This window comes from Somniosus microcephalus, chromosome 8 (genome assembly GCF_052327205.1).
Source record: "Somniosus microcephalus isolate GS21.2 chromosome 8, FLI_Smic_1.0, whole genome shotgun sequence".
NCBI classification, from domain to species: domain Eukaryota; kingdom Metazoa; phylum Chordata; class Chondrichthyes; order Squaliformes; family Somniosidae; genus Somniosus; species Somniosus microcephalus.
The window spans coordinates 15,289,320-15,316,059 of record NC_140994.1 but is presented as its reverse complement, the minus strand read 5'-3'; the positions used below and the strand labels follow the sequence as shown (position 1 = coordinate 15,316,059).

Genomic DNA, 26,740 nt, shown 5'->3' with positions numbered 1-26,740 from the left:
ATGCCAAAGACTTTATTTAGGTATCGGGGGACTCTGCTGCACGGTCAAAGGGGTGACATGCTCGGGCTGAGGTCACCGGCGCTGAAGAGTCCTTGCGGGCAGCAGCCGCTGCCCTGTCTATGCAAATAACCCCATTCTCGGGATTTGAGACAAGGCCTCCGGCCGCAGTAGAGGGTGAGCGGGGGTTCTGCTCCGCTGGACTTAGACTGGTGGAACAGGGTCCCAGGAATTTCCAGGCCAGATGTCTTCCAAATGGTCTGCTTTCTTTAAGTTGCCATACTGCTGTTCTCTTTGGCCTTGAGATTACGCCATGGAGTGCTAGCATATGAATGCTTAACATATTTGTATGAAAGAAAAAATTCTGTGTTAATGTAATGGTTTGTTTTAAAATAAACAAGTCAACATCCTGTGGTTAAAATAGCAAGGAAGGAATTTCAGACAAATTAATTAAACATTTGTACACCAGTATTCCACAGCTTAATGCCAAGAACTTTGTCTTTGTGTGTGTGGTCTGTCTCTTTCTTTGTTTTCTTTGTCTAAACAAAATAACCAACACTTAACACTCTTCAAGTCAATGTGTCTGTTACTTTCTTTACATAAGCTTCTGTTAGCCATTTATTTATTTGGTTGAACCCCATAACTTACCAATCAAGAATTTGTCATGTGTATTCAAATGTATTTTTAGTATCTCCGTGCGGTTGTGTGAACTTTGTTCAAAATTAAGAAATGTTAATGCTGGGGAATGGAGCACCTTCCATTTTTAGTGCCCTCTCAGTAAAAAAAACTGCTAGGTGCCATAACGGAAAGACAGTAGGGTTGGTATTCTAGAAGGACAATATCAAATGGGCTGAAGGGCTTTCTTCATCTTAAACCTATTTTGAGAGTATTAAACAGTGCTCCTGTTGAAGAGCTAGCATTGGCTGAAGCACTGTGCTCAAGTCAGGTCAGACACAGTGCAGTTAGATGCAAAGTAAAGTTCCCTCTATATTCAATTCAATTCAATTTTATTTGTCATATATGCAGCAGACATATGTAGTGCACAATGAAATGTTGATTTTTACAAGTCCTCCCAACATTGGAATAAATATGGCATAGCAATGATAAAAATACTAATAGAAATACAGTAATAATAAATAAGACAACAGTAATAAATAATAAATTATTCGTTCATGAGTCTTATGGCCTGGGGGTAGAAGTTGTTTCGAAACCTGCTGGTACGAGACCGTATGCTTCGATATCTCTTACCCCAACCTCGTAAGAACATCCCCTGTTGCACCAGTGTGGCACTTTCTGTTTCTCTGGTGAGCTTTTTGCATGAGATTTAGTGAAAGGTTAAGAGCAATTTTGTCATGTGGGATGATGCCCATTAGAAACTGAATTGAGATTGCTCAAACTCATTTTGTTTAATTTTGTAAAGTAATTGGTTAATGATGAGTCAGGAGTCCTTATTAGGGAAGTTCGGCCCCAGAACATTGCTGTATGTAGATTGTTTAATTTCAGGCTTCATCCAAGCAGTGAAGTACTTTCACTGTCAAGGATGTTTGCTTCCATATGAAGCCACCACTAGCAATTTGTCCTAGAAGAGCTTCAAAAAAAAATACCGCTTTAAGAATGAAGCCATCTGTGAATGTTTTCTGGATATGACCGTACCCATTTTATGTCATTGTATGATACTGAACATGTTTGTTATAGGAGAGAAAAACTATGCAGTTTACTTTAAAAAGCTTATGAGAAAAACGTTTAAGATGTTTGTAAGTAAAAGAAAGAAGAAAGACTTGCATTTATATAGTGCCTTTCATGACCATAGGACACCCCAAAGAGCTTTGCAGCTAATGAAGTACCTTTGAAGTGTAATGTAAATACTTTAGAAAATAGAAAACAGTAATAGAAAGAAGAGTTAGTGCTGAAAATCCAACATAAGAGCAGAAAATAATGCAGAGGCACAATCGGTCAGTTAGTGTCTGAACGACAATGTTAAGTTAACATTTCAAGTCATCTGACAAAGGGTCCAACCTGAAACAACCGATCATTTCTCTGATAATGTATTTGGCAACATATGACACAATATTAATACTACTTGCAATTAATAGTCATCATATCCATAGATTCCCTTGCAACCAGGATTCTTTGGGGTACAAGTGGCTCTAAGACGATGTGCCTCACAATAGAGTTTGTAACAAAGCCAACTTTCTCTGACAGACTTGATAATCCAATACCCAAACCAGTAATGTCTGCGGTATCCAGGCACTGTTGATGATTGACTGGCTAGATTGGTTCACTGGTGGAACATGGAGGGGTAGACCTGCCACCGGGGCCAGGATCTCTTCCCACTCTGCTCCAAACAACCCTGTAAGCTGACGGCTGTCCCTAGCTAGTCAAGCAGTGGGATGCTCATCACTCCTCTGTAATAAAAAGGCTGCACGGTTTCAGCTGACTAAATGCCAGCAATATCCCTGCACACATTTAGGAATCCCAAAGCTTCAGCTCTGCCAACCTGTACCTAAGCTATCTGAACTTAAGTTAGTGGGGTCTGTCCCTATGAAGGGAAAGTGTGCACTATGCAGCAGGCAAACAGAAATTCTACACATACAGATTTCTCAGTAGCTCGATTTGGAGATTTTAAAACCTAATAATGGGAATCCACTAACGTCCGATACCTGGCTGACAAAAAAAAATGGATTATTTAAAAGGTGATGGCATGTTTAATTGCAACAAAAGTTGGGCTGTCTGTATATTTGTTTTGTCAGTATATTTAAATAAAAGTTACACAGCATTTGCAAGAAGTACCACTATTGACCACCCAAACATTTATTTCTAATGGTGGGAAGTGGTGCTTGAGAGGTGGTTAGCAGTTATCAGTGTTTGTTTGTGTAGTTTGTGTCACTAAGGTGAAGGATGTTGATGCAAGACTACAGAATACTTTGCTTACTGTATTTATAGTCCAAGGCAGCATCAAGCACTTCCAGTTCAGATGTTGCGCATAATGCAGAGTAAAACCACTCCTACACTGTCCTCAACAATGCACCTTAATGCCATTCTCAGAAAAGCAACAGCGACAAAGGCTTGCATTTATATAGTGCCTTTAATGCAGGAAGATATCCCAGGGCACGTCACAGAGACATGAGTAAATGCTAACACTAAGCCAAAGGAGAGATCAGGAGGGGTGACCAAAAGCTAGGTTCAAAGGAGTAACTTTTATGGGAGGTCTTAAAGGAGGAGAGGGAGGTGCAGAGGCTAAGGGATTCAGACAGACCCTGCCATTGATGAGTGAAGAGAAGGAGGGATATTTATTTATTTATCTGTTTCCTGCTCCAGCCGTCATTGGAGCCTTTTGAGTTAGATTTTGCCCACAAGCTGTTACAAAATTCCATTCACAAGGGTCCTTCACTACTGTTAGAGGGAGAAGATTTTATTCCATGGATGTGAGCACTGATGCCAGAAAGAAAAGGATCAAGTTTGAACCTATTGAGCCATTTTACTGACTGGGTTCAGAGTTGTGGTGGTTAAAAAGCAATTTGTTTTTCCATAGGAAGCCAGCTTGGATTTCATTGATTGGGTGTGGTTTATAAAGCAGCACAGTGTTTGTATTGGGCACCTTGTATGTCAGATTTGCCGATTGAATGTCTAGAAAGCCAAGAGAAAATGGAGTATGGTCAAGCCAGTCTTCTTTGGTCTTGATGTATTTATCTCTTTTTTTTTTCCCCAAGTGCACTTTGGTAGAAATTTAACATTTGCTGATGACTGGTTGGAGATTCAGGGGTGAATTTCCCCATGGGCTCTACACCTGGGCACTAGTCAGGCGTAGTGTGATGTGCCTGGCCTGACCTGAGCCTCTGCATTTGCAGGCCTGCTCCCCCGGCAAGGCTTGGTGCCTGCAAGTGGGGGAGGAAAGTCTGCTGTTGCTGCAGTTCTGAGGCCTGCAGGAGCAGCAACAGTGACTCGTGGTCAGAGCCTTCTGGCTGCTGTCCAACAATAGTAGCCGGAAGGCTTCCCGCACCAATCCCTAGCCAGGTGCCCCCTACAGAAATTGTTTGGGTCCTGGTGGTATCTACCCGCCCCTTTCTGATCCTCCAGTCAAAGAGGAGCTGGGCATAAGGCCCACTTCTTCTGGGCACCCCACTGGCCAACTTTGAACAAAGTGAGGTAGACGGGTCGGGAACATTGCCTTTCATCTCATTTAAATTACTAACCCTAGCTTGTGACTATTGTGGTTCCGACATCGTGGGTTTCTGCCCCTATTTCCTGTGTTTTGCGCCCGAGGAATAAACGTTCCCTGGGCAGAAATCACAGGAAAATTGGCCCCTTAAAAGTTTCTGGTCATGAGAAATTGTAAGTGTTACTGACCAATAGATGGTGCTGTTAACCGTTGCTCAACCACAGTGCAAACAAACTTTTCAGTAACCGATGAGTTCACGTCAAAAAAAATTATATGATAACTAGGTCGCATAGTAGTGAGAAACGCTGTGAAGAGTCTCAGCAGACTGGTTTTTAATGTTGAAATGGTGCTTACAACAGCAGCCAGCCTTGGAACCATTTTCGAAGTGTAATGGTTATCGTAGCACTTTGGATCATCAGCTGTTTCAGCTGATAGCTTGCTTTGTTGATAAAATTCAGCTACTTTGTTTTATCAGAAGCTTACCAATCTTTTAACGTTTTTGCACTAGCATTTACGTAAAACTATTTGCAAGATAACAACTGAAGGGTATCATTTTATTTGTCTTCAATTTTTATGTATTATCCAGTCATCCGATCGCCATCTCGCAGCAACGGATTACAGAGGTCAGAATCAGTAAATCGATCAGAACAGATTGAATTTGGGGGTAGTGCCCACCAGCTAAACCCGAGTAGCTCTAGCTATCTTCCAGACTACTCTGTACGGCTATTAACTGACCTCCAGTTTGTGAAGGTAAAAACGTCCTTCTGTGTTACGATCCTGGAAAAGTATGTTGTTTCAACTGTATCACTGTGTGGCTGGAAGCTGATCATATTTAATAATGCATAGTGACAAAACTGTATATTGCCATAATTGTGTTCGCCATGGCAACCCTCTGGCCAGTGCATCCCTATACATGGGATGGTGAGCTTGAGGCAATTGTGCAAATCTAAATCATTGGCCCTGAAATTACGGTCAGAGGCGTACCAGAAGAATACCCCTCCGAACCGGAAAAAAAAATCCAAAAGTAGCTGGTGTCTCCAGAGCTTCGGAATCTTCGGGTCCTGGGCCTCCAGGCGTACGCCTGCGTAAAAGCCCATGGATCCCAGGACACAGGCCAACCAATTAGAAAGGGGGATTCCTCATAAGCTTAAGGGGATTCCATTTGCGAATGGAATCCCCATAAGCTTATGAGAAATCCCCAAATAAAACGCCATTCTAATAAAAAATTAATTTAAAATTCTCTTTGATTAAGCATTTAAAATAAAAATTTAATTTTTTGAAAAATAATATTTTATTCTGCCCCAAAATTTACATGAACTAATTAAAAATATTTTTGTATGTTTTAATCATTTAAAAAAATTTAATTTAACATTTATTTTAACCCTTACGCTGGTAGAAGCAGGCCTTACGCTTGCTTTTACCAGGCATAGGGGTTTTGTGGGCATTTGTTGGGCAGTAGTTGGGCAAATAGCCCAACTCTGCGCCAGCGAAAGTGTTTTTGGGGCGCACGCGGACGATCTGTCAAGGAGAAACTTGACAGATCACATGTTCCTGGTTTTCATGCACGCGCGGTGCATGTGGAAACCTGGAACTTGCGGGGCCGTTCTGAGGACTTGTGACGTGCGTACGCCGTCACCGGCCCTGTAAAATCTGGCCATTCTTTTGACTAACCTTAATGTAGCCATCAAATTTTTGGCGCTACGGCTGTTACATGAAGTTTGAATAAAGGCCTGCTAGTATTTCTTCAGTAACAAAAACAGAAAAAACTGGAAAACCACAACAGGCCAATCAGCATCTGAGGAGAGAGCAGATAGTCTACATAAATTTCAGGTTCATACTCTTCTTTAAAACTGAAAAAATATGGATAGGCATATTAATATGAGCAAAAAGAAAAGGGTGAATGATACAATCGAAGAAAGAGGAAGCATCAGTGAAATGATGTCGCAGATCAAGTAATAGACAGAGGCATTGAAGAAATAAAATCATTAAAAGAAATGAGGAATGTGGGAACTGCTGAGGAAGTGAGGCCTGAGGAAATTGGGAGTGATGGAAAATCCAGGGCTTAGGTATGAAATTAAAACAGATTTAAAAATGAGACTGTGGCTCCAGTCTGAAGTTACTGACATCAGTGTTCAGACCAGAGGATTGCAGGGTGCTGAAGAGAAAGATGCAGTATTGTTCTTGAGCTTGCATTAAGCTGTGTTGGAACAGAGGAGATTATGAGGGGGAGGGGAAGCTGAGTTTGGTGATAGGATCGTGTTGCAGGTGGTGAAATACAAAATCTACAAATTTTGCCTTGCATAATTTATTAAATAGATCTGATACCACTGTTTTTCAAAGTCTTGTTACTTACGAATGGTAGCCTGCTGTACATTGCCACCAACCAGGATTCCCACACTGGCAAAAAAAAAGAAAACTGGAATAAATCTTCTGGCAGTAATGACTTTTGAGGTGAAGATGACATTGATCAGCTGCTTGAACTTTGCTTTTCATGGTTAATCGCATAATTTCCGCTTTAAAGTATTGCTGCATTGGAACACATTGGAAATTGCATGCTTTCCTTTACAAAGTAGACTGTGTGATGGCATAAGGCGGTTTATTCGCTGTTTAATTATTAAAATTCATCAGTGACTGCCTATCTTGTATTCCTGTTTGGATGACGGATCCTCCTTTGAAGGTTGGAGAGCCTGGCCTGGAGTTTTTATTATTGATTCATTCATTCACGGGATGTGGGTGTCGCTGGCAAGGCCAGCATTTATTGCCCATCCGTAATTATCCTTGAGAAGGTGGTGGTGAGCCGCCGCCTTGAACCGCTGCAGTCTGTGTGGTGAAGGTGCTTCCCACAGTGCTGTTAGAAACATAGAAACGTAGAAGATAGGAGCAGGAGTCGGCCATTCGGCCCTTCGAGCCTGCTCCGCCATTCAACGAGATCATGGCTGATCATCCAAACCCTAGCACCCGGTCCCTACACCGACAGCCATCCCACCCAAGCCCTATCCCTGTAACCCCATAACCCCACGTATTTAATCCCCCCTAACACTAAGGGCCAATTTTTATCATGGCCAATCAACCTAACCCGCACATCTTTGGACTGTGGGAGGAAACCGGAGCACCCGGAGGAAACCCACGCAAACACGGGGAGAATGTGCAAACTCCACACAGACAGTCACCCGAGGCCGGATTTGAACCCGGGTCCTTGGCGCTGTGAGGCAACAGTGCTAACCACTATGCCACCGTGCTGCCCGGGTAGGGAGTTCCAGGATTTTGACCCAGCGACGATGAAGGATCGGCAATAGGTTGCGCTGGTTTTTTTTCCAGCGCAATTCACCCGAAATAGGACAAACCAGCGCAAAGGATTGCGGAATTTCAAGTGCAAATTACGTCCAGCACAAATTGAGTTTCTGCAACCTTTGCTCCAGTTTAATAAACATCGCGCTGGAAGCCGGCCCCATGCCGAAAACTGGCCGAGGCCCAGATCGAATGAATCACCAATGCGAGTTTCCGCTAATTGCACCTGTTTGCAGGCCTAAATTAAGCTGGTTCTTTTGGGTGTGAGGACACGTTAAATATAGGCACGTTTTAAAAGCTTTTGAATATTTTTTTTTAATTTAAAAAAAACCTGATTGCTCTACACCAATATAACTAGCAAATGGTTCTGCATAGTTTTCAGTCACTATCGGTTATTTAAAATCAGGTTACTCACGTGGTGGACGAGACACTGATTAAAAATGCTTATTTTTTGTGATAAACCCATTTTCAGCTGTATTAATCAAACTGCACCAAGTTACCACTCTTAAATATATCAAGGAATACTTTTGAAGCAAAAATATGTTTTTTGTAAATTATGTTCTTAAAAAGCTACCCATTTTAGAATTGACGCTATGCAAATGAGCTTGAGCAAAAACTGGGTGGTGGTGGGGGAGAACACTTCCCAAAACTAGCACGACTTTGGGCGCAATGTGCACCCAGATCTCCGATTCCGCCCAAAGCGGAAACTCTACTCTTTTTTAAACTTTATTCATAACTTGGTTCTTGAAAGCAGGTGAATGAGCGAGGATGTTACAGATGTCTATAATGTACTAAGTGAAATAGGAAAAATAAATCCTCGATGGTATTTCAAGTTAAACCACAACTGTAGTGCCAGGTTACATAGGGAGAACTCGTAAACAGCAAATTCAGGACTGTTGATAGGAAACACTTCTTGACTGAGTATGATATTCAGGGTAGAGGGATAGATGCAAATACTCTGGAATCACTCAAGAGGCAGTTAAATGCAGTGATGGATTACCAGAGGTTTCTGTGGGAGAATGAGATAGAAAGGCCAAATAACACCTCTTACCTTTATTTATTTTTGTGATCCTGAAAAAAGTTTCATAGCAGACATTTGCCATAGCTATATCAAATGGCAGGAAATTCAGACGAGTTGGTTTGCAGATTTGCAAATTATGCTAATTGTTGTTTATCAATTCTGTTGACCAGGAAACCAATATGATCAGTTTTATGTTGGTAGCTTCATTATGTACTTGATTTAAAATAAACACTAGTGTCAGCACTACTCTGTCTCCTCAAATGACCTAATTCAGCTACCTATCCGTGCACAGTTACAGAGCGCTTTAGCTGTGGATGTTTTTGAGATTTTAGCTATCTAGGATTTCTCAAATAGCTTGCACATATTTAAACAAAGAACCTTTAAGGGACACTGGGGTATAGGTCAGTGGAAACAAGAATCGAGCGGGAGTGCAAAAAGGGCTGCTGATTCATAGAGTCATAGAGTTATACAGCACGGATAGAGGCGCTTCGGCCCATCATGTCCACGCCGGCCATCACGCCCTGTCTAATCTAATCCCATATTCCAGCATTTGGTCCGTAGCCTTGTATGCTATGGCATTTCAAGTGCTCATCCAAATGCGTCTTGAATGTTGTGAGGGTTCCAGCCTCCACAACCCTTCCGGGCAGTGAGTTCCAGACTCCAACCACCCTCTGGGTGAAAAAGTTCTTTCTCAAATCCCCTCTAAACCTCCCGCCCTTTACCTTGAATCTGTGCCCCCTAGTTATTGACCCTTCTACTAAGGGAAAAAGCTCCTTAGTATCCATCCTATCTATGCCCCTCATAATTTTGTACACCTCAATCATGTCCCCCCTCAGCCTCCTCTGCTCCAAGGAAAACAAACCCAATCTGCCCAGTCTGTCTTCATAGCTGAAGCGTTCCAGCCCTGGTAGCATCCTGGTGAATCTCCTCTGCACCTTCGCCAAAGCTATCACATCCTTCCTGTAGTGTGGCGACCAGAACTGCACACAGTATTCCAGCTGTGGCCTAACCAGTGTTTTATACAGCTCCATCATAACCTCCTTGCTCTTATATTCTATGCCTCGGCTAATGAAGGCAAGTATCCCATATGCCTTTTTTACCACCTTATCCACCTGTTCTGCCGCCTTCAGGGATCTGTGTACTTGCACACCCAGATCCCTCTGACCCTCCGTCTTGCCTAGGGTCTTACCATTCATTGTGTATTCCCTTGCCTTGTTAGTCCCCCCAAAGTGCATCACCTCGCACTTTTCCGGGTTAAATTCCATTTGCCACTGTTCCGCCCATCTGACCAACCCATCGATATCGTCCTGCAGACTGAGACTACCCTCCTCGCTATTTACCACCCTACCAATTTTTGTATCATCCGCGAACTTACTGATCATACCTTTTACATTCATATCCAAGTCATTAATATAGACCACAAATAGCAAGGGACCCAGCACCGATCCCTGTGGTACCCCACTGGCCACAGGCTTCCAGTCATAAAAACAACCTTCGACCATCACCCTCTGCCTTCTGCCACTAAGCCAGTTTTGTATCCAACGTGCCAAGGCACCCTGGATTCCATGGGCTCTTACCTTCTTGACCAGTCTCCTGTGCGGGACTTTATCGAAGGCCTTACTGAAATCCATGTATACCACATCCACTGCGTTACCCTCATCCACACACCTCGTCACCCCCTCAAAAAATTCAATCAAATTAGTCAGACATGATCTTCCCTTGACAAAGCCATGTTGACTATCCCTGATTAATCCTTGCCTCTCCAAGTGGAGACTGATTTTGTCCCTCAGAATTTTTTCCAATAATTTTCCCACCACTGATGTTAGGCTCACTGGCCTGTAGTTCCCTGGTTTTTCCCTACTCCCCTTCTTGAATAATGGAACTACATTAGCGGTTCTCCAGTCCTCTGGCACATCCCCTGTGGCCAGAGAGGTTCACTTGCTTTGCGCAACCACCCAAGACAAATTTACAAAGTGTTTGGTAAATCATTTTTTCGTATAAAGATACTGGAATGATGCAAATTGCTTTGAAACCCATCATTTGCATCACTTGTGTGTGATGGGTGCACACATGACTGGTGTCTCTTGTTTTCAAGTTTTGCCAAACACTTCTTCACAATGCCAGTCTCGAATACCGTTACTGTTCTGACGTTGTGGCTAGACACAGGATGCTGCAACTCACCTGACCTAGGATTGTTTGATGCCAACACTGGTTGAAAACTGACTTTCCTCAGAAACTAAAGAATTCAGAGGTCAGTTGAACATACCCAGTGGTTTGCATTGAAGTGACGAGCAATAAATCAGTGGAAGATGACAAAGACCAGGTTGATGTCCTGGGCTAAGAGGGCAGAAGGTCAGACATCCACTGATGGTTGCCTGCTAACTTCTGCTGCAAAGTATACGTGTATGGACTTCAGGTGAGGGCAAGATTGTCAGGCTCGGCTCTGATGTCCCTTCCCCTCCCCCATACAATGTTGAGTAGCTTGTCAACCAGGCTTACACATGTACTGTATAATAGCCACTTGGGTGAGCTTCCAGAGCGTGGCCATGTGTTGATCTGTACCCCAACATAAGTCAGTGCTTTGAGAGAGGTGGTGAGCAATTGGGATAAAACTGGGATGGGGAGTAATTTATAAAAACGCTAGGTGAGGTTTGCAGACAAAAATAGATGATATTTAACTCACAAAATTGAGAATTGTTCAGGCTTCCCTCCTGTCTCCACCATATTTCTCAGAGGACCTGCATACCAAATGTGTTATAAAATTGCATGGCTTTCTTTCTGCTCAGATCACGAGGACGCAGTACGTAAATGCAGTAGCAGCAACCCGAATGGACATTTCTCCCCAGACCCCTGAAGTCGAAATGCCGACAACAGAATCGACAAGTAAAGACCCAGCCACTAGCACGTCCACCGAAACCACTAACTTGTTGAATGTGAAGAACCATGTGATTCGTAAGTCACTGAGTATCCTTGATGAGAATTCAGTATAACTTACTTGGATGTCCTGAGTCCTTAAAAGTGCATCAGCTTGGATGTATCGGTGCATTAACAGACTTCAGCGGCAAACATTCTGGCTTTTTTTTTTAATTTATAAAGGAAAAATGGAGATTTAAGACCAGCTAACACACTGCATTAACTGAAGCAAGCTTGTTCATTTGCACCTCGATTTATGGCTGCTGCTGCTGCGGTATTTAATATGTACTTTTAAACTTCATATCCATGACCATGTAACCTTGGTTGTTTGCCCTCATTATTGTCCACTGTACCTTAAACCCTGCACTGACTCTTCTTGCATATGTTTACAATGTCTACGGCCTCACACGGAGCATTAAAGGCTGATGAACCGTATTTGACTGTGAAGAATGCTGATTGCAAAAACACTTGGAATGCTGCATTGCAATGCACCACAAAGGTTGTGTATTTTTTTCTTTGTCATTAGTTTATTTTTTGCCATTTCTAACTTGGCCTAACTGCATGCTTTTTTAAAACTATTTCTGCACATTGTGTTTAAAGCCATTAACAAACAAGGTAATGAACTGTTGCCGAGAGTTTTCTGTTGTAAAAGGGGAAGGTGCTGAGAGCTAATTTAATCTGCTTAAGATTCCCCTCCCTCCAGTGCAGCATAAAACATATGGGACTGTTCATTATAACTATTAGTGGACAGATAGTGATTCCATTTTAACTACAATGCCAACTTTTGGAAGCTGGGGTGGTTCTAAAGATGTGCATTGATGCCTACTCTCTCCACCAATGGATTGTTCCTTAATCTGTTCACTAAAATGTATTGTCTTGTGATAAGCTATGTGATTAGTTGACACTGTGTTACTGGAATTCAACAATTATTCCATATTTTTTGTTTTGCAAAACTGATGAGGTTGCCAGACTTTGTGGTTGCAGTAAGGACCTCAAAAGTATATATTTTTTAAACATACTGAATGATTATCAGTTTACTTCAATTGTGACATTTGTTGAGAATTGGCATTTTACATATTTTCTATTGCTTGATTCTATAATGCTTTGTGCACTTTTGTTGGATTTATTGCCGACTCCATCGTTAATTATGCCATATATTGAAGTGATGTCCCAGGCTAATGTTAAGGATGGTATTTCATTCTTTCAGATGAGCATAAATTAAGTCAGATTAAATAGCATTGGGGTAAAGAACTTCAATGTCCCTATTTACATGAAGTCAATAATAGAGATTTTCTATGATTAGTTTGAAATTAGTTGAAAAAACTGGATAAATGAATTTATCTTCAGCTTTTGGGGAATAAATTACAGCATGTTAACTAAATCTGGAATTTCCCAATAAGTGCTGCATACACAACAGATAATTCTATTGATCGACTGATGTCTGTGTCAAACAAAATTTGTCATAGTTTATTTTAGCGAACAGTTTTCAATACCATGTAAACACAGGCAGCTGTTTTTGACTGATGACTTTTATTGCTTAGTTTTTCAGCTAATTTTCAGAATTAAGTATGTTGACTTATTCCTTGATCTTTAAGTGTTTTGGCTAGTAACTACCCTCTCCTATTGTGTTATAGTGATGTGAATTAGCCATTAAAGCCCCAAGCTTGTCTCAACTGCAAACTTACATCTGTATAACAACTTCATGTAAAAAAGGGTCAATGTGATGTGACATTATGTTCTCAATGAACATAGCCATTATGTAATGGCAATTATTTAATTTTAAGGAAGAGTATCCCCTTCACTTGAACTACATTGTCATCTAAAACAATGAACATTTCCCTTGTTTTAATTCTTTTTAAATATTCCAATTCAATTTTGAAATATTTCTTGTGCGTTCTTATTATTGATTTCCACCTTGCTATTGTTATTCTTGCCTAAATTTACTTGATCTTGGGTTTTGATGCATTTTTAAGAAAAACGGCTTGTATCTAGTAACAAGCTAACATTTTTGGCTGCATATAGTGACACCATTATTCCCGGCCAGAATGGAGATGGTTGGGTAATTCCCCCGTCAATCGCGCCTGGAGACCGTAAGTGGCGTTAGTGACTGGGATTGATTTTTCGCACGTGAATTCTGTCTGCTGCAATTCGCGGAGACTCTTTTTTAAATAGACTTTGCTGTAAGTCCCGCCCTGCCTCCAGCTTGTTGGCTGACACTGTGGTGAAAATAGACTCTCGGAACATTTTTACCCTTCCATTTCCCGCCTCTCCGTTACCAGGTGAGAGGACCGTGTGACCTGCCCCCTCCCCAGTCATTGCAGTACACTGATTGTCCACTCATCGGTGCATAGAAGCGTCCCTGGCTCCTTCATACTTTATTCCTGCCTGTGGGGAAGTGTCTTATCTCTGCTTGGTGTCTCTATATGATGGCACAAGTGAGAATAAACATGTTATCGAGAATAAACATCCCTCTACTAAACTCTGGAGCCCCTATAGGGTCGATATTTTAAGCAAACTAAGTTATTGCTCTTGTGTGATGTGATTATAAGCGACTGGTAGTGCTGCTGTAAGCTCACAATACGAAAGCAAGGTGCTCCATGCCCTTGAAGTTAAGTCCCAGTTCTGATGAAAGGTCATCGACCTGAAACATTAACCGTTTCTCTCTCCATAGAAGCTGCCTGACCCGCTGAGTGTTTCCCAGCATTTTCTGTTTTTATTTCAGATTTCCAGCTTTTGCTCTTTTTTGCTTTTGCCCTTTAAATTAGTTCATTTTAGATAAATGTATAAGAACCAACAAAAGGGATATATCTCTTTAAAGGTGGCTATTTCTGATTAAATATATACTCGGGACTAGTATTAAGCAGGGTGGCAGAAACTTGTTTACTTTAAATTTACTTTGAAAGGTTTACTACCCTATCTACTTCCTGTAGGATTTGGTAGGTAGGATGGCACAATGACAGCATGCTGTAGCACCAGCATGCTGTGCCATGGAATGATGGGCAATGGTCCATTTGTGTTACCCTATGCAAGTTTCCAATCTGAACCAATGCCATGACGAGGAGGAGGCGTGAGTCGAGGAGTGATAATCGGTGGAGGTGGGTAAGTTACCTGAGGTCACTGTGCACCTCCTATATGAAGAGTGAGAACGTGATTGGCAGAGGCCTGGGCGCTCTCTTCACAAATACCTAGCTATCAGCCAGGAAATAGTCTGTGGCCCAAGAAAGTCTAAAGGGAAATTAAACATTTTTAAAATGGGAGTGGGCGTAAGAGAAAGAGAAAATGGGCCAGAATTTGCTGGCAAAATAATGCCGAGTTTAATGCGCATACCGTTATTGGTGTGTAAATTGTCCAGCAATTTGTGGCGAGGAGTTGCGAATCGTCTCAAATTGCTGAATGATTTGCACTGAAAAATGTCAACTCCCCTCAACTTCCCTGTGAGTTTCAAAAATTGCTGCATTTGCACATTAATTATCAATTAAATTTGCCTCAGAAAAGTTAGGACTGGCACTTAACAATGTAAGGACCATTTTAATGAGGAGATTTATGTTCCTGCAATGCCACTCAATCTCTCCGGCCCAGAAAGGGAACAAATGAAACTGTGAAGTCTCATTCCTACAGGTAATAAATTGTTGTTAGAGATTTTTAAAGTTAAATTTTTTTCTTACTTTTCCTTTCTCTCTTAATCCAATCTTTCTTTCCCTCTCTTTATTTCTTTCTGTACCTGATTTGACTCTAATTCACACTATTTCCTTCTCCGTCGTTCCTCTGGTTCTCTCTCGATCCTTAAATCTCATTGGTTAGAAGATAGACTGTTGGTCCCATCATTCACCAAGTTCCCAGATATCCCATTGCGTTCTCATCTCACACTTTGCAGCCCAACAAATTTTCAAGCTGAAGGGTGAGAGGAAAAGTCTAACTGACGGTGCATGCTGCGAGATGCCCTGCTCCAGCAAATTCTGGGCCAGTATTTTATATGTTAGGATCTTGGAAGTAAACTTATTTAATTGAAGATATGCATGTGCTTTTTTAAAACAATTTGCTGCTGTTCAGTACCCAGGAAATAAAGCTTGGGTTTCAGTATAGGGAACACACACAAAAAGGCCTTGGAGGGGGTGCAGAGGAGATTTGCCAGAATTATACCAGGGATGAGGGACTTCTGGAGAGACTAGAGAAGCTGGGGTTGTTCTCCTTAGAGCAGAGAAGGTTAAGGGAAGATTTAATGGAGGTGTTCAAAATTATGAGGAGTTTTGATAGAGTAAGGAGAAACTGTTTCCATTGGCGGGTGGGTCAATAACCAGAGGACACCGATTTAAGATAATTGGCAAAATAACCAGATGGGAGATGAGAAAAGATTTTACGCAGTGAGTTGTTCTGATCTGGAATGCACTGCCTGAAAGGGTGGTGGAAGCAGATTCAATAGTAACTTTCAAAAGGGAATTGTGTATATATATTTGAAAAGGAAAAAAAGTTGCAGGGCTATGGGAAAGAGCGGGAGATTGGGACGAATTGGAGAGCTCTTTCAAAGAGCTGGTACAGGCACAATGGTCCGAATGGCTTCCTACTGTGCTGTAATGGCACAATCTTTACCTGCAGGCTTCAGTTGTGAGTTCTTGGAGATGAGGAAGGGGCATGGGAAGCAAAGGAATACCAGAGATTTTGGGCAGTACCTTGAAACAAAGGGAGGAAAGATGAACTGGGAAGCAAGGAATTACAATTGGAAGGAGTTTTGAAAGTGTAGATCATGGGAAAGAAAGGAAACATCAATAAACATTAATGGAGGAACAGTGAAAGAAAAATGTTTCAGGAAGAGCAGTGAAACTTCCAAAGACCTAAATAAAGAGAATTAGAAGACCAAGGGGGGAAATTCAGTTGTTTGCACCTCCCGTTAGCTCCTTAAGAGGGCGCCAATTGGGGCGCAAAGCAACTAGCGCCTGGGCGCGGCGATGTTTGCGCCGCTCGTGAAATTAACTAGACATTTTGCAGCGGCGCTAAACACTACCGCCACGATCTCCTGCGCCGGCACATCGTGACGTCAGTCGCGCGCGCAACGCCCTGGACCGGATATTGAGTGGCGCCCCCTCCCTTACCGCCTGCCGCTAGCAACGACAGGTTGAGGGGAGCGTTATGCTGTCAGAAAGGGACTGGGGGAGCGCTATTTAAAGGCGACCGCTTCCTGCCTTTTTTTGTCGGTGACATTTTTGCACCACGCATTCAGAGAGAGAGAGACTTCTGGAGAGATTCAACGCTGTGTGAAGGGGTTTTGGGTGCTGAGCAGCACTTTGCAGGTTCATTTTGATTTGCCCTTCCTTGTTTCGCCAGCGCTCTGAGGTAGCGCCTCGCTCCTCGGCCTTTGCGCCTTAAGACAGGTGTGAAGCACCTGATTTAGCGCTCCAATCGCCTCCAGGGGCGATAAAAGCCAAGTTTGCTGTCGGAGGCGATAATTAGCGCCAGGCGCGAAACTTTGCGCACGGCCGATAATGGCGCCCCAAACGGGGCGATACTGAATTTTTTCCCCCCAAGACTTTCCAATCCTTGCACTCTACCCCTTTCGATTGAGTTTGGCATGATCTTTGGTGGCCAGTTTCAGTGTATTGGTGGCTACACATGGTAAAACTACTGGCAGCCTGGTTAAGATGCGCTTTTGCTTTCATTCATCAGAGCTAATCTCCGTATGCATTGTTTATCAGTGTTTCCCATGTTCCTGCTTATTAAATTTTGGGAATAGCATTACATAAAGCTTGCAACTGTACATAAATTGTGAGTTTTATCACTTGAATGGAAAGAGAGGAACCAGTGATGGCTGATACCATCCATGGTGATATGAACTGACAGTATATAAAAGCCAGCACTTTTAAAGAGTTAAGCTTGAAGCAGTGCAACTAACACAATATTGTTCTAATGTTCACATTAAGTCAAAAGATTGGGCGGGCGGGGGGGGGTGGGTAGTAATTCAGCACAGACATCAAAGGACACATCTCGACTTAGTCAGAACTCGATATTGCTTAATCTGGCTTTTGAAGTGCTGCAGCTTTTTCAAAAATGATCTGAAGGACTGAATACCACAAAATATCTTTTTTTTGGAATGGGAAGTGTTTTTTGGGGGGATGTTTGGGCAGGAGAGGGAGGAATATAGATTTCTCCAGTGCCATGGCCTTTTTCTGGTTTAAATTAATTTTAAAATGGCAAGCTTCATAGAAACATAGAAGATAGGAGTAGGCCATTCGGCCCCTTGAGCCTGTTCCGCTAATTTAATGAGATCATGGCTGATCATCCAAATTCAGTACCCTGTCCCTGCTTTCTCCCCATATCCCTCTAGCCTTAAGAAATATATCTAACTCCTTCTTGAATATATTTAATGAATTGGCCTCAATTGCTTTGTGTGGTAGAGAATTCCACAGGTTCACCACACTCTGGGTGAAGAAATTCCTCCTCATCTCAGTCCTAAATGGCTTACCCCATATCTTTAGAATGTGACCCCTGGTTCTGGACTCCCCCGCCATCGGGAACATCCTTCCTTCATCTAGTCTGTCTAGTCCTGTTAGAATTTTATAAGTTTCAATGAGATCCCCTCTCATTCTTCTAAACTCTAACGAATATAAGCCTAATCGACCCAATCTCTCCTCATACGTCATTCCTGCCATCCCAGGTATCAGTCTGGTGAATCTTCGCTGCACTCTCTCCATGGCAAGAACATCCTTCCTCAGATAAGGCGACCAAAACTGCACACAATACTCAAGGTGTGGTCTCACCAAGGGCCTGTACAACTGCAGCAAGACATCCTTGTTACTGTACTCAAACCCTCTCGCTACGAAGGCCAACATACCATTTGCCTTCTTAACCGCCTGCTGCACCTGCATGCTTACCTTCAGCGACTGGTGCACAAGGACACCCAGGTCTAGTTGCTCTTCCCATTTTCCCAATCTATTGCCGTTTATAAACGGTGATTTGCATGCCAAGGATTTGTTTTTCTAAAATAGTTGCTTAATGTATGTGCTGCAGGCCAACAAAAGGGACATTTTCTCTCTAAAGGTGAAAAGTTGTCAATATAGTCTACTCCTGTTAAATTGAAGTTGCTCAAGTTGAATTGCTGGATACAGTAATTCCAATCGGAATTGCATTAAAAATGCCCCCGGCGCTGTTTTATTCCAATTGCTTAATTTGAATTACTAGGTAATTAAAACATTTCTATCGCAAATAAAAGACATACGTTGAGGCTGTCCGGCCCTGCCCACCGATAGTAGCGACTGCAGGTGGACACATGATTCCTGCTGAATCTTTAGAGTGAAACAAACGCAGGAAGTCACTTTGAGCAGCAGGGACATCGCATAAATGCTTTAGTGTCATGTCTTCACAGAATCACAGAAACCCCACAGTGCAGATAGAGGCCATTTCGGCCCATCGAGCCTGCACCGACACATATCCCACCCGATCCCCGTAACCCCTACACCAACACATATCTCACCTTATCCCCGTAACCCCACGTATTTAATCCCCCTAACACTAAGGGTCAATTTATCATAGCCAATCAACCTAACCCGCACATCTTTGGACTGTGGGAGGAAACCGGAGCACCCGGAGGAAACCCACGCAAACACGGGGAGAATGTGCAAACTCCACACAGACAGTCACCCGAGGCCGGATTCGAACCCGGGTCCCTGGCGCTGTGAGGCAACAGTGCTAACCACTATGCCACCGTGCTGCCCTTGTGGTGCTTGCATCTGTCTGCCGTTGTCATTGCCCATATTAAATGGGGCCACTATATAATGTTTATCTGGAGGAATTTTCCCTTGCAGGCAAAACAATTTCTGACAGCACTGAGATTTTTTAAGCAGTAATTGGATGCACAGCGCAAATGCAGTTCAACTGGGAATAAAGCGGTAGATTACAGCATTTGCCAACATTTGTTTAATGCTGCTCATTTTTTTTGGGGGGGGGGGGTGGTGGGGGGGTCTAGTTTCAAACCTGTTCTAGATAAACTTTAATTGCATGGCTTGTGCTTTGTGGATGCTGTCACTCTAATCTGCCTGTTTTATTTGCACCTTGTTTAAAGATGTCCTGCTTTCATACACTCCATTGTTATGCACTTCTCCTTCACTATTGTCAACATGTAATGATTTCTGTATGTTCCTTCCACTGAGAGATTTCAAACCAATTTTTGCAATCGATCATAAACCTTTCCCTCTCCAGCATTTAATTGCACTTACAGGAAACTCTCTGTTAACCGGCAAAATTCAGGAGTAGGTTCAGGTAAGTTTTACTTCATATTAGTGGCAGTTCCTGGATCTATGGCCGTGTAACTGGGGTTCGTGCACTTGTTGCTAAGCAACAGGGACGCTTGGTCTGTGGCCGGAGTTCCTGCACATGTTGCTAAGCAACAGGGAAGCCTGGATTTGTTGCTGTGTATGGAGCTCTCGTACCTTTTAAACTATACCTCTCTGTAATCCGGACTTTTTGATAAACCGGCACCACGCCGGTCCCGTTGGTGCCGGATAATAGAGTTTCCTGTATTTGTTTATCTTCATGCACTTATAACCTATTTATACCTAAAAATCGGTCAGAGCAACATTTTTTTTTTAAGCATAAACATTCAGTATTCTACTTTCACTTTCCCCCCAATTTTCTCCTGCCCTTCCCTGACAGTAGTGACTGTGTACACAGTTGCATGAATGCTGGGAGCCCTCCAGTACTTCACACAAACTTGTCAGCTAGATAGTAACTGCTGCTGCACTATTAAACAGTGGTGGGCATTATTGCTGAGCCCGATTCTGTCTCAACCTGGTGTTCAACTGTGTGTACTTTCTAGCAGCGGTTACTGGCTATTAAGCTGGAGTAGGAAACCTGGCTGATTTTTTTACCTTGTTGTCTAGGTGCGCTGAGGCCAGCTGTAACATCCCTACCACCGCCGTGGTTCAAATCAGCTGACCCAGCACAGGCAGGTGATCAACATGGGGGCCTCCCTGGCCTGTGTGGCTCATCATGCCACGTATTCACCCACTGAGCCATTAGGAAACGATGCTGCTATTTTCTTTGACAAACTGCCTTTCTATCTGTTATTTTATTGGAACACTGGGATCTATAAAACCAGTTGCTGTATTTTATGACAGTAAAATTTTACTTTTGACGTAAATTTTGTGCCACCACACTGATTTACTCATGAGTCCCAGAAATGCAGAATTTATTTTTTTAATGCCGGTTCTTTATGGAGGAAATTCTAAATATTTACATTTTCAGCGTGACCCACATTGCAGGACTCTGGAGTAAGTGGCAAGTGTTAGCAATGCTGTATCCAATACAAACCACGTAATTCGTCACCATTGCTTTAATTCACTGATTTGTTCAATGAAGCATGATTGATCTATTGGAAGGGTAAGCCGAATGAGCTGCATGTCATGCTAGAATGACGTTTCGTCCAAGTATTACGATGACCTATTGCAATGCGAATGATCACATTACACCACCTGTTTACAAAGCATTTGACTAGACCCTTCTCCCGCTGCTTCCCAGGATTCTCCCAAGCTTCCTGCCTACTTTTGTTTTTGTTGCCCCTGCTTTGTGTTGTTTTCTACTTGCAGGACATCTGAAACAACTGTTGAAATGCATGAGGACAACCCCTTCATGCTATTTGTTTCTGACATTGCATGCTTCCCAAGTTGGATAACTATGAAGAATTCTAAATGTTGAATTCTGTTGAATTAAAAAAAAAAAAAAATTAGAACATTTAACAGTGAACGCAACTGAATTATTTGTATTGTAGCAATGAATGAAATCTTGTGAAAACCAACTGAGCTGCGGTTGCATTTAAAGCAGTTATCATTTTACCTTCTCTTCACCCACTTGCATCCTTTCCTACTGCCCCTCCAAAAGAAGCACCCAGATTGAACTCCAGGCCAAGGGAAAGAATTGATTTCTTTTTAAAATTTGTTAAAATAATGCTGTGCTTATGGAGAACTTTTATGGCAAAACATTTTTGGGATGACGGTTATGGTGACATGTTGTATTGTGTTGTGAAAACGTTGCCAGTCCCTCGAGGGTATCTGGGTTTGCCTGTCTCTGATGGATTGTCTAGAGGAGGAGTGGGAAAACTGAGACAGGTCATGTTCTACAGCACTCAACTATGCTGGATCTTGGGAGATCAGCCATGAGATAATCCTGCTATAAGACCGCCCCCAATCCACCAATGTTCCCTGAAGGAGGGTGTCATTGCCATACAGCTGTTACTTGACGCTCATTTTTTTCCTTCCCCTGTTTCCCCTCCCGCCCTTCCCCAGAAGGCATGGTTCAAATTGAGAATTGTGTCTGTATCCATCCCTATCTAAAATGGGGTTGTAAAATTTCTGTGCTTGTTTATTTGGGTGAGCTTAAATATTTAATTGGAGTAAAACCTTGCACCTTCTAATCCTGGTTTAAACCTATTTGATTCAAGTCAGCTCATTCCTACCTCGGGTGCTACTGTAAAAAGCGTGCAGCTAACGTCCAGAGCACATCCCAGTTTGGGAAAGAGGTAAGCGCAGATCTTGGGAACATTTAATTCAACTTGCGATAAAAGCCTCCACTTGAAATTACTACATTCTGCTCTGTGACATAGGACGAAATCATGGGTTCTCATCCAAAGAACATAAGAACATAAGAAGTAGGAGCAGGAGTAGGCCATACGGCCCCTCGGGCCTGCTCCACCATTCAATAGGAGCATGGCTGATCCGAACCTAGACTCATGTCCACTTCCCTGCCCTCTCCCCGTAACCCCTAATTCCCTTATCAGCTAGGAAACTGTCCATCTCCGTTTTAAATTTATTTAATGTCGCAGCTTCCACAGCTCTCTGAGGTAGCAAATTCCATAGATTTACTACGCTCTGAGTGAAGAAGTTTCTCCTAATCTCAGTTTTGAAACGGCAGCCCCTTATTCTAAGATTATGCCCCCTAGTTCTAGTCTCACCCATCAGTGGAAACATCCTCCCTGCATCCACCCGATCAAGCCCCCTCACAATCTTATATGTTTCGATAAGATCACCTCTCATTCTTCTGAACTCCAATGAGTAGAGGCCCAACCTACTGAACCTTTCCTCATAAGTCAACCCCCTCATCTCCGGAATCAACCGAGTGAACCTTCTCTGAACTGCCTCGAGAGCAAGTATATCTTTTCTTAAATATGGAAACCAAAACTGTACGCAATATTCCAGATGTGGCCTCACCAGTACCCTGTATAACTGAAGCAAGACTTCCCTCCTTTTATACTCCATCCCCCTTGCAATAAAAGCCAAGATTCCATTGGCCTTCCTGATCACCTGCTGTACCTGCATACTAACCTTGTGTGTTTCATGCACTAGGACCCCCAGATCCCTTTGTACTGTAGCACTTTGCAGTTTCTCTCCATTTAGATAATAACTTGCTCTTTGATTTTTTTCTGCCAAAGTGCATAACCTCACACTTTCCAACATTATCTGCCAAATTTCTGCCCACTCACTTAGCCTGTCTATGTCCTTTTGCAGGTTTTTTATGTCCACTTCACTCACTGCTTTCCCTCCCATCTTTGTATCGTCAGCAAACTTGGATATGTTGCACTTGGTCCCCTCCTCCAAATCGTTAATATAGCTTGTAAAGAGTTGGGGTCCCAGCACTGACCCCTGCGGAACACCACTAGTTACTGATTGCCAACCCGAGAATGAACCATTTATCCCAACTCTCTGTTTTCTGTTAGATAGCCAATCTTCCACCCATGCCAGTATATTACCCCCAATCCTGTGATTTTTTATCTTGTGCAGTAATCTTTTGTGTGGCACCTTGTCAAATGCCTTTTGGAAGTCCAAATACACCACATCCACTGGTTCCCCTTTATCCACCCTGTTTGTTACATCCTCAAAGAATTCGAGCAAATTTGTCAAGCAGGGAATTATAGACCAGTAAGCCTTACATCGGTTGTGGGCAGAATGCTAGAGTCCATTATTAAGGATAAAATAGCGGAGCACTTGACAAATGGGGAAAGGATCGGACAGAGTCAACATGGATTTACAAAGGGTAAATCGTGTTTGACTAATCTGCTGGAATTTTTTGAGGAAGTAACTGGTAAAATAGATGGGGGAGAGCCAGTGGATGTGGTGTACCTTGACTTCCAGAAAGCCTTCGATAAGGTTCCACACAAAAGATTATCATGCAAAATTAAGGCTCATGGGATTGGGGGCAAAGTATTAACGTGGATAGAGAACTGGCTGGCGGATAGAAAACAGAGAGTTGGAATAAACGGCTCGTTTTCGGAGTGGCAGGCAGTGACCAGCGGGGTGCCGCAAGGATCTGTCCTGGGACCCCAGCTGTTCACAATATATATAAATGATCTGGATCAGGGAATTGGATGCAATATTTCCAAATTCGCTGACGACACTAAACTAGGAGGAGGGGTGGGCTCTGATGAGGATGTCAGGAGGCTACAGTGCGATTTGGACAGGTTGGGGGAATGGGCGGATACGTGGCAGATGCACTATAATGTGGATAAATGCGAGGTTATCCACTTTGGGGGTAAAAACAGGAGGGTAGATTATTATCTAAACGGCAATAGATTGGGAGATGGGGAAGTGCAGAGGGACCTGGGTGTTCTTGTGCACCAGTCACTGAAGGAGAGCATGCAGGTGCAACAGGCGATTAAGAAGGCAAATGGTACGTTGGCCTTCATATCAAGGGGGTTCGAGTATAGGAATAGGGATACCTTACTACAGCTGTACAAGGTGCTGGTGAGACCGCATCTGGAGTATTGTGTACAGTTTTGGTCGCCCCATCTGCGGAAGGATGTTCTTGCCATGGAAAGAGTGCAACGGCGATTCACCAGGCTGATACCTGGAATGGCGGGAATGACCTACGAAGAGAGATTAAATAGTTTGGGCTTGTACTCACTGGAGTTTAGAAAATTGAGAGGTGATCTCATCGAAACATATAAAATTATGGCAGGCCTGGACAGGCTGAATTCAGAGAGAATGTTTCCAATGGCCGGGGAGCACAGAACCAGGGGCCACAGTCTAAAAATAGCGGGCAAATCATTTAAAACAGAGATGAGGAAGAATTTCTTCACTCAAAGAGTGGTGAGCCTGTGGAATTCCCTGCCACAGAGGGCTGCGAAGGCTAATTCAATAAATATTTTCAAGAGAGAATTGGATATATTTCTGAAGGCTAAGGGGATTAAGGGTTACGGAGAAAAGGCGGGGACGGGGTACTGAACTGGTAAGATCAGCTATGATCTCAGACGAAGATCAGCCATGATCTCATTGAATGGCGGAGCAGGCTCGAAGGGCCGAATGGCCTACTCCTGTTCCTATCTCTATGTTTCTATGACTTCCCCTTCATAAAACCATGCTGACTCTGTCCGATTAAATTATGCTTATCCAAATGTCCTGTTACTGCTTCCTTAATAATGGACTCTAACATTTTACCAACCACAGATGTTAGGCTAACTGGTCTATAGTTTCCAGCCTTTTGTCTACCTCCCTTTTTAAATAAGGGCATTATATTAGCAGTTTTCCAATCTGCTGGGACCGTTCCTGAATCCAGGGAGTTTTGGAGAATTACCACCAATGCATCCGCAATTCCTACCGCTACTTCTCTCAAGACCCTAGGATGTAAGCCATCAGGTCCAGGGGATTTATCCGCCTTAAGTCCCATTATCTTACCGAGTACCATCTCCTTAGTGATTTTAATCGTGTTTAGCTCCTCCCCCCCCATAGCCCCCTGTTTGTCCAGTGTTGGGATATTTTTAGTGTCCTCTACTGATACAAAATATTTGTTCAGCGTTTTTGCCATCTCCATGTTCCCCACTACTAATTTCCCGGTCTCGTCCTCTAAGGGACCAACATTCACTAGCCACCCTTTTTCTTTTTATATAACTAGAAACTCTTGCTATCTGTTTTTATATTTTTTGCTAGTTTACTTTCATAATCTATCTTCCCTTTCTTAATTAATCTTTTAGTTATTCTTTGCTGGCTTTTAAATGCTTCCCAATCTTCTATCCTCCCACTAGATTTGGCTACTTTATATGCCCTTGTTTTCAGTCGGATACTATCCTTTGTTACTTTATTAAGCCACGGATGGCTGTCTTTTCTTTTACGGCCCTTTTTCCTCAGTGGAATATATTTTTCTTGAAAGTTGTGAAATATGTCCTTGAATGTACACCACTGCTCATGTACCGTCTTACACCTTAATCTATTTTCCCAGTCCACTTTAGTCAACTCTGCTCTCATACCTTCATAGTCTCCTTTATTTAAGCATAGTACGCTGGTTTGAGATCCAACTCTCTCACCTTCCAACTGAATTTGGAATTCAACCATGTTATGGTCACTCATTCCAAGGGGACATTTTTTATTAATCCTGTCTCATTACACAGGACCAGATCCAAGATTGCCTGCCCCCTGGTTGGTTCAGTAACGTACTGCTCAAGGAACCCGTCCCTAATGCACTCTATGAACTCTTCCTCAAGGCTGCCCTGTCCAATTTGATTTGTCCAGTCAATATGAAAGTTAAAATCCCCCATGAATATAGCTGTTCCCTTATTACAAGCCCCAACTATTTCCTGATTTATACTCCAACCAATAGAGTTGCAACTGTTAGGAGGCCTATAGACTACGCCCACTAGTGACTTTTCCCCCTTATTATTCCTTATCTCCACCCAAACTTTCACTATCCTGATCCTTCGACCCAATATCATTTCTCACTATTGCAGTGATTCCATCCTTTATTAACATAGCCACCCCACCTCCCTTTCCTTCCTGTCTGTCCTTCCTAATTGTCAAATACCCCTGGATGTTTAGTTCCCAGTCATGGTCACCTTGCAGCCATGTTTCTGTAATGGCCACCAGATCATACCCATGTGTAGTTATTTGTACCGTCAACTCATCTATTTTGTTACGAATGCTGCGTGCATTCAGATAAAGAACTTTTAAATATGTTTTGTGACAATTTATTCCTGCTTTTACCCCCTTTACTACTTTACCTTTATATAATCTGTCCCTTCCTGACACGCTCTGGTTTTTAATTCCCCCACTGCTACCTTGCTCTATTGCCTTCTCCGCTGACATTTTTATTTTTCGCTCTCTTGAAACCTCCCTCCCCCCCCCCCCCCACTAATTAGTTTAAAGCCCTCTCTACAGCCCTAGTTATTCGAATCGCCAGGATTCTAGTCCCAGCACTGGCCAAGTGAAGTCCGTCCCAACGGAACCGCTCTCTCCCGTCCCAGTACTGGTGCCAGTGTCCCAGGAAGCAAAACCCATTTCTCCCACACCAGTCTTTGAGCCACGCATTTAACTCTCTGCTTTTATTTACCCTAGCCAAATTTGCTCATGGCTCAGGTAGTAATCCAGAGATTATTACCTTTGTGGTTCTGTTTTTTA

At 42.8% G+C, this 26,740-nt stretch overlaps 1 protein-coding gene across 10 annotated transcripts in view; it reads left to right on the top strand.

The window, feature by feature from the left end:
• Positions 1-26,740, top strand: part of LOC147113335 (metal transporter CNNM4-like) — a 122,688-nt gene that overhangs the window by 78,953 nt on the left and 16,995 nt on the right. For 8 of the 10 annotated variants that reach the window (XM_085994274.1, XM_085994276.1, XM_085994272.1 and 5 more), the window contains 2 exons: positions 4,743-4,906; positions 11,252-11,417. In XM_085994274.1, coding sequence (XP_085850400.1) covers positions 4,743-4,906; positions 11,252-11,417 — 330 coding nt within the window. Of the gene's footprint in view, positions 1-4,742; positions 4,907-11,251; positions 11,878-26,740 lie in introns of all 10 variants that reach the window. The other 2 variants (XR_015079178.1, XM_085994277.1) reach the window with 2 other exon arrangements.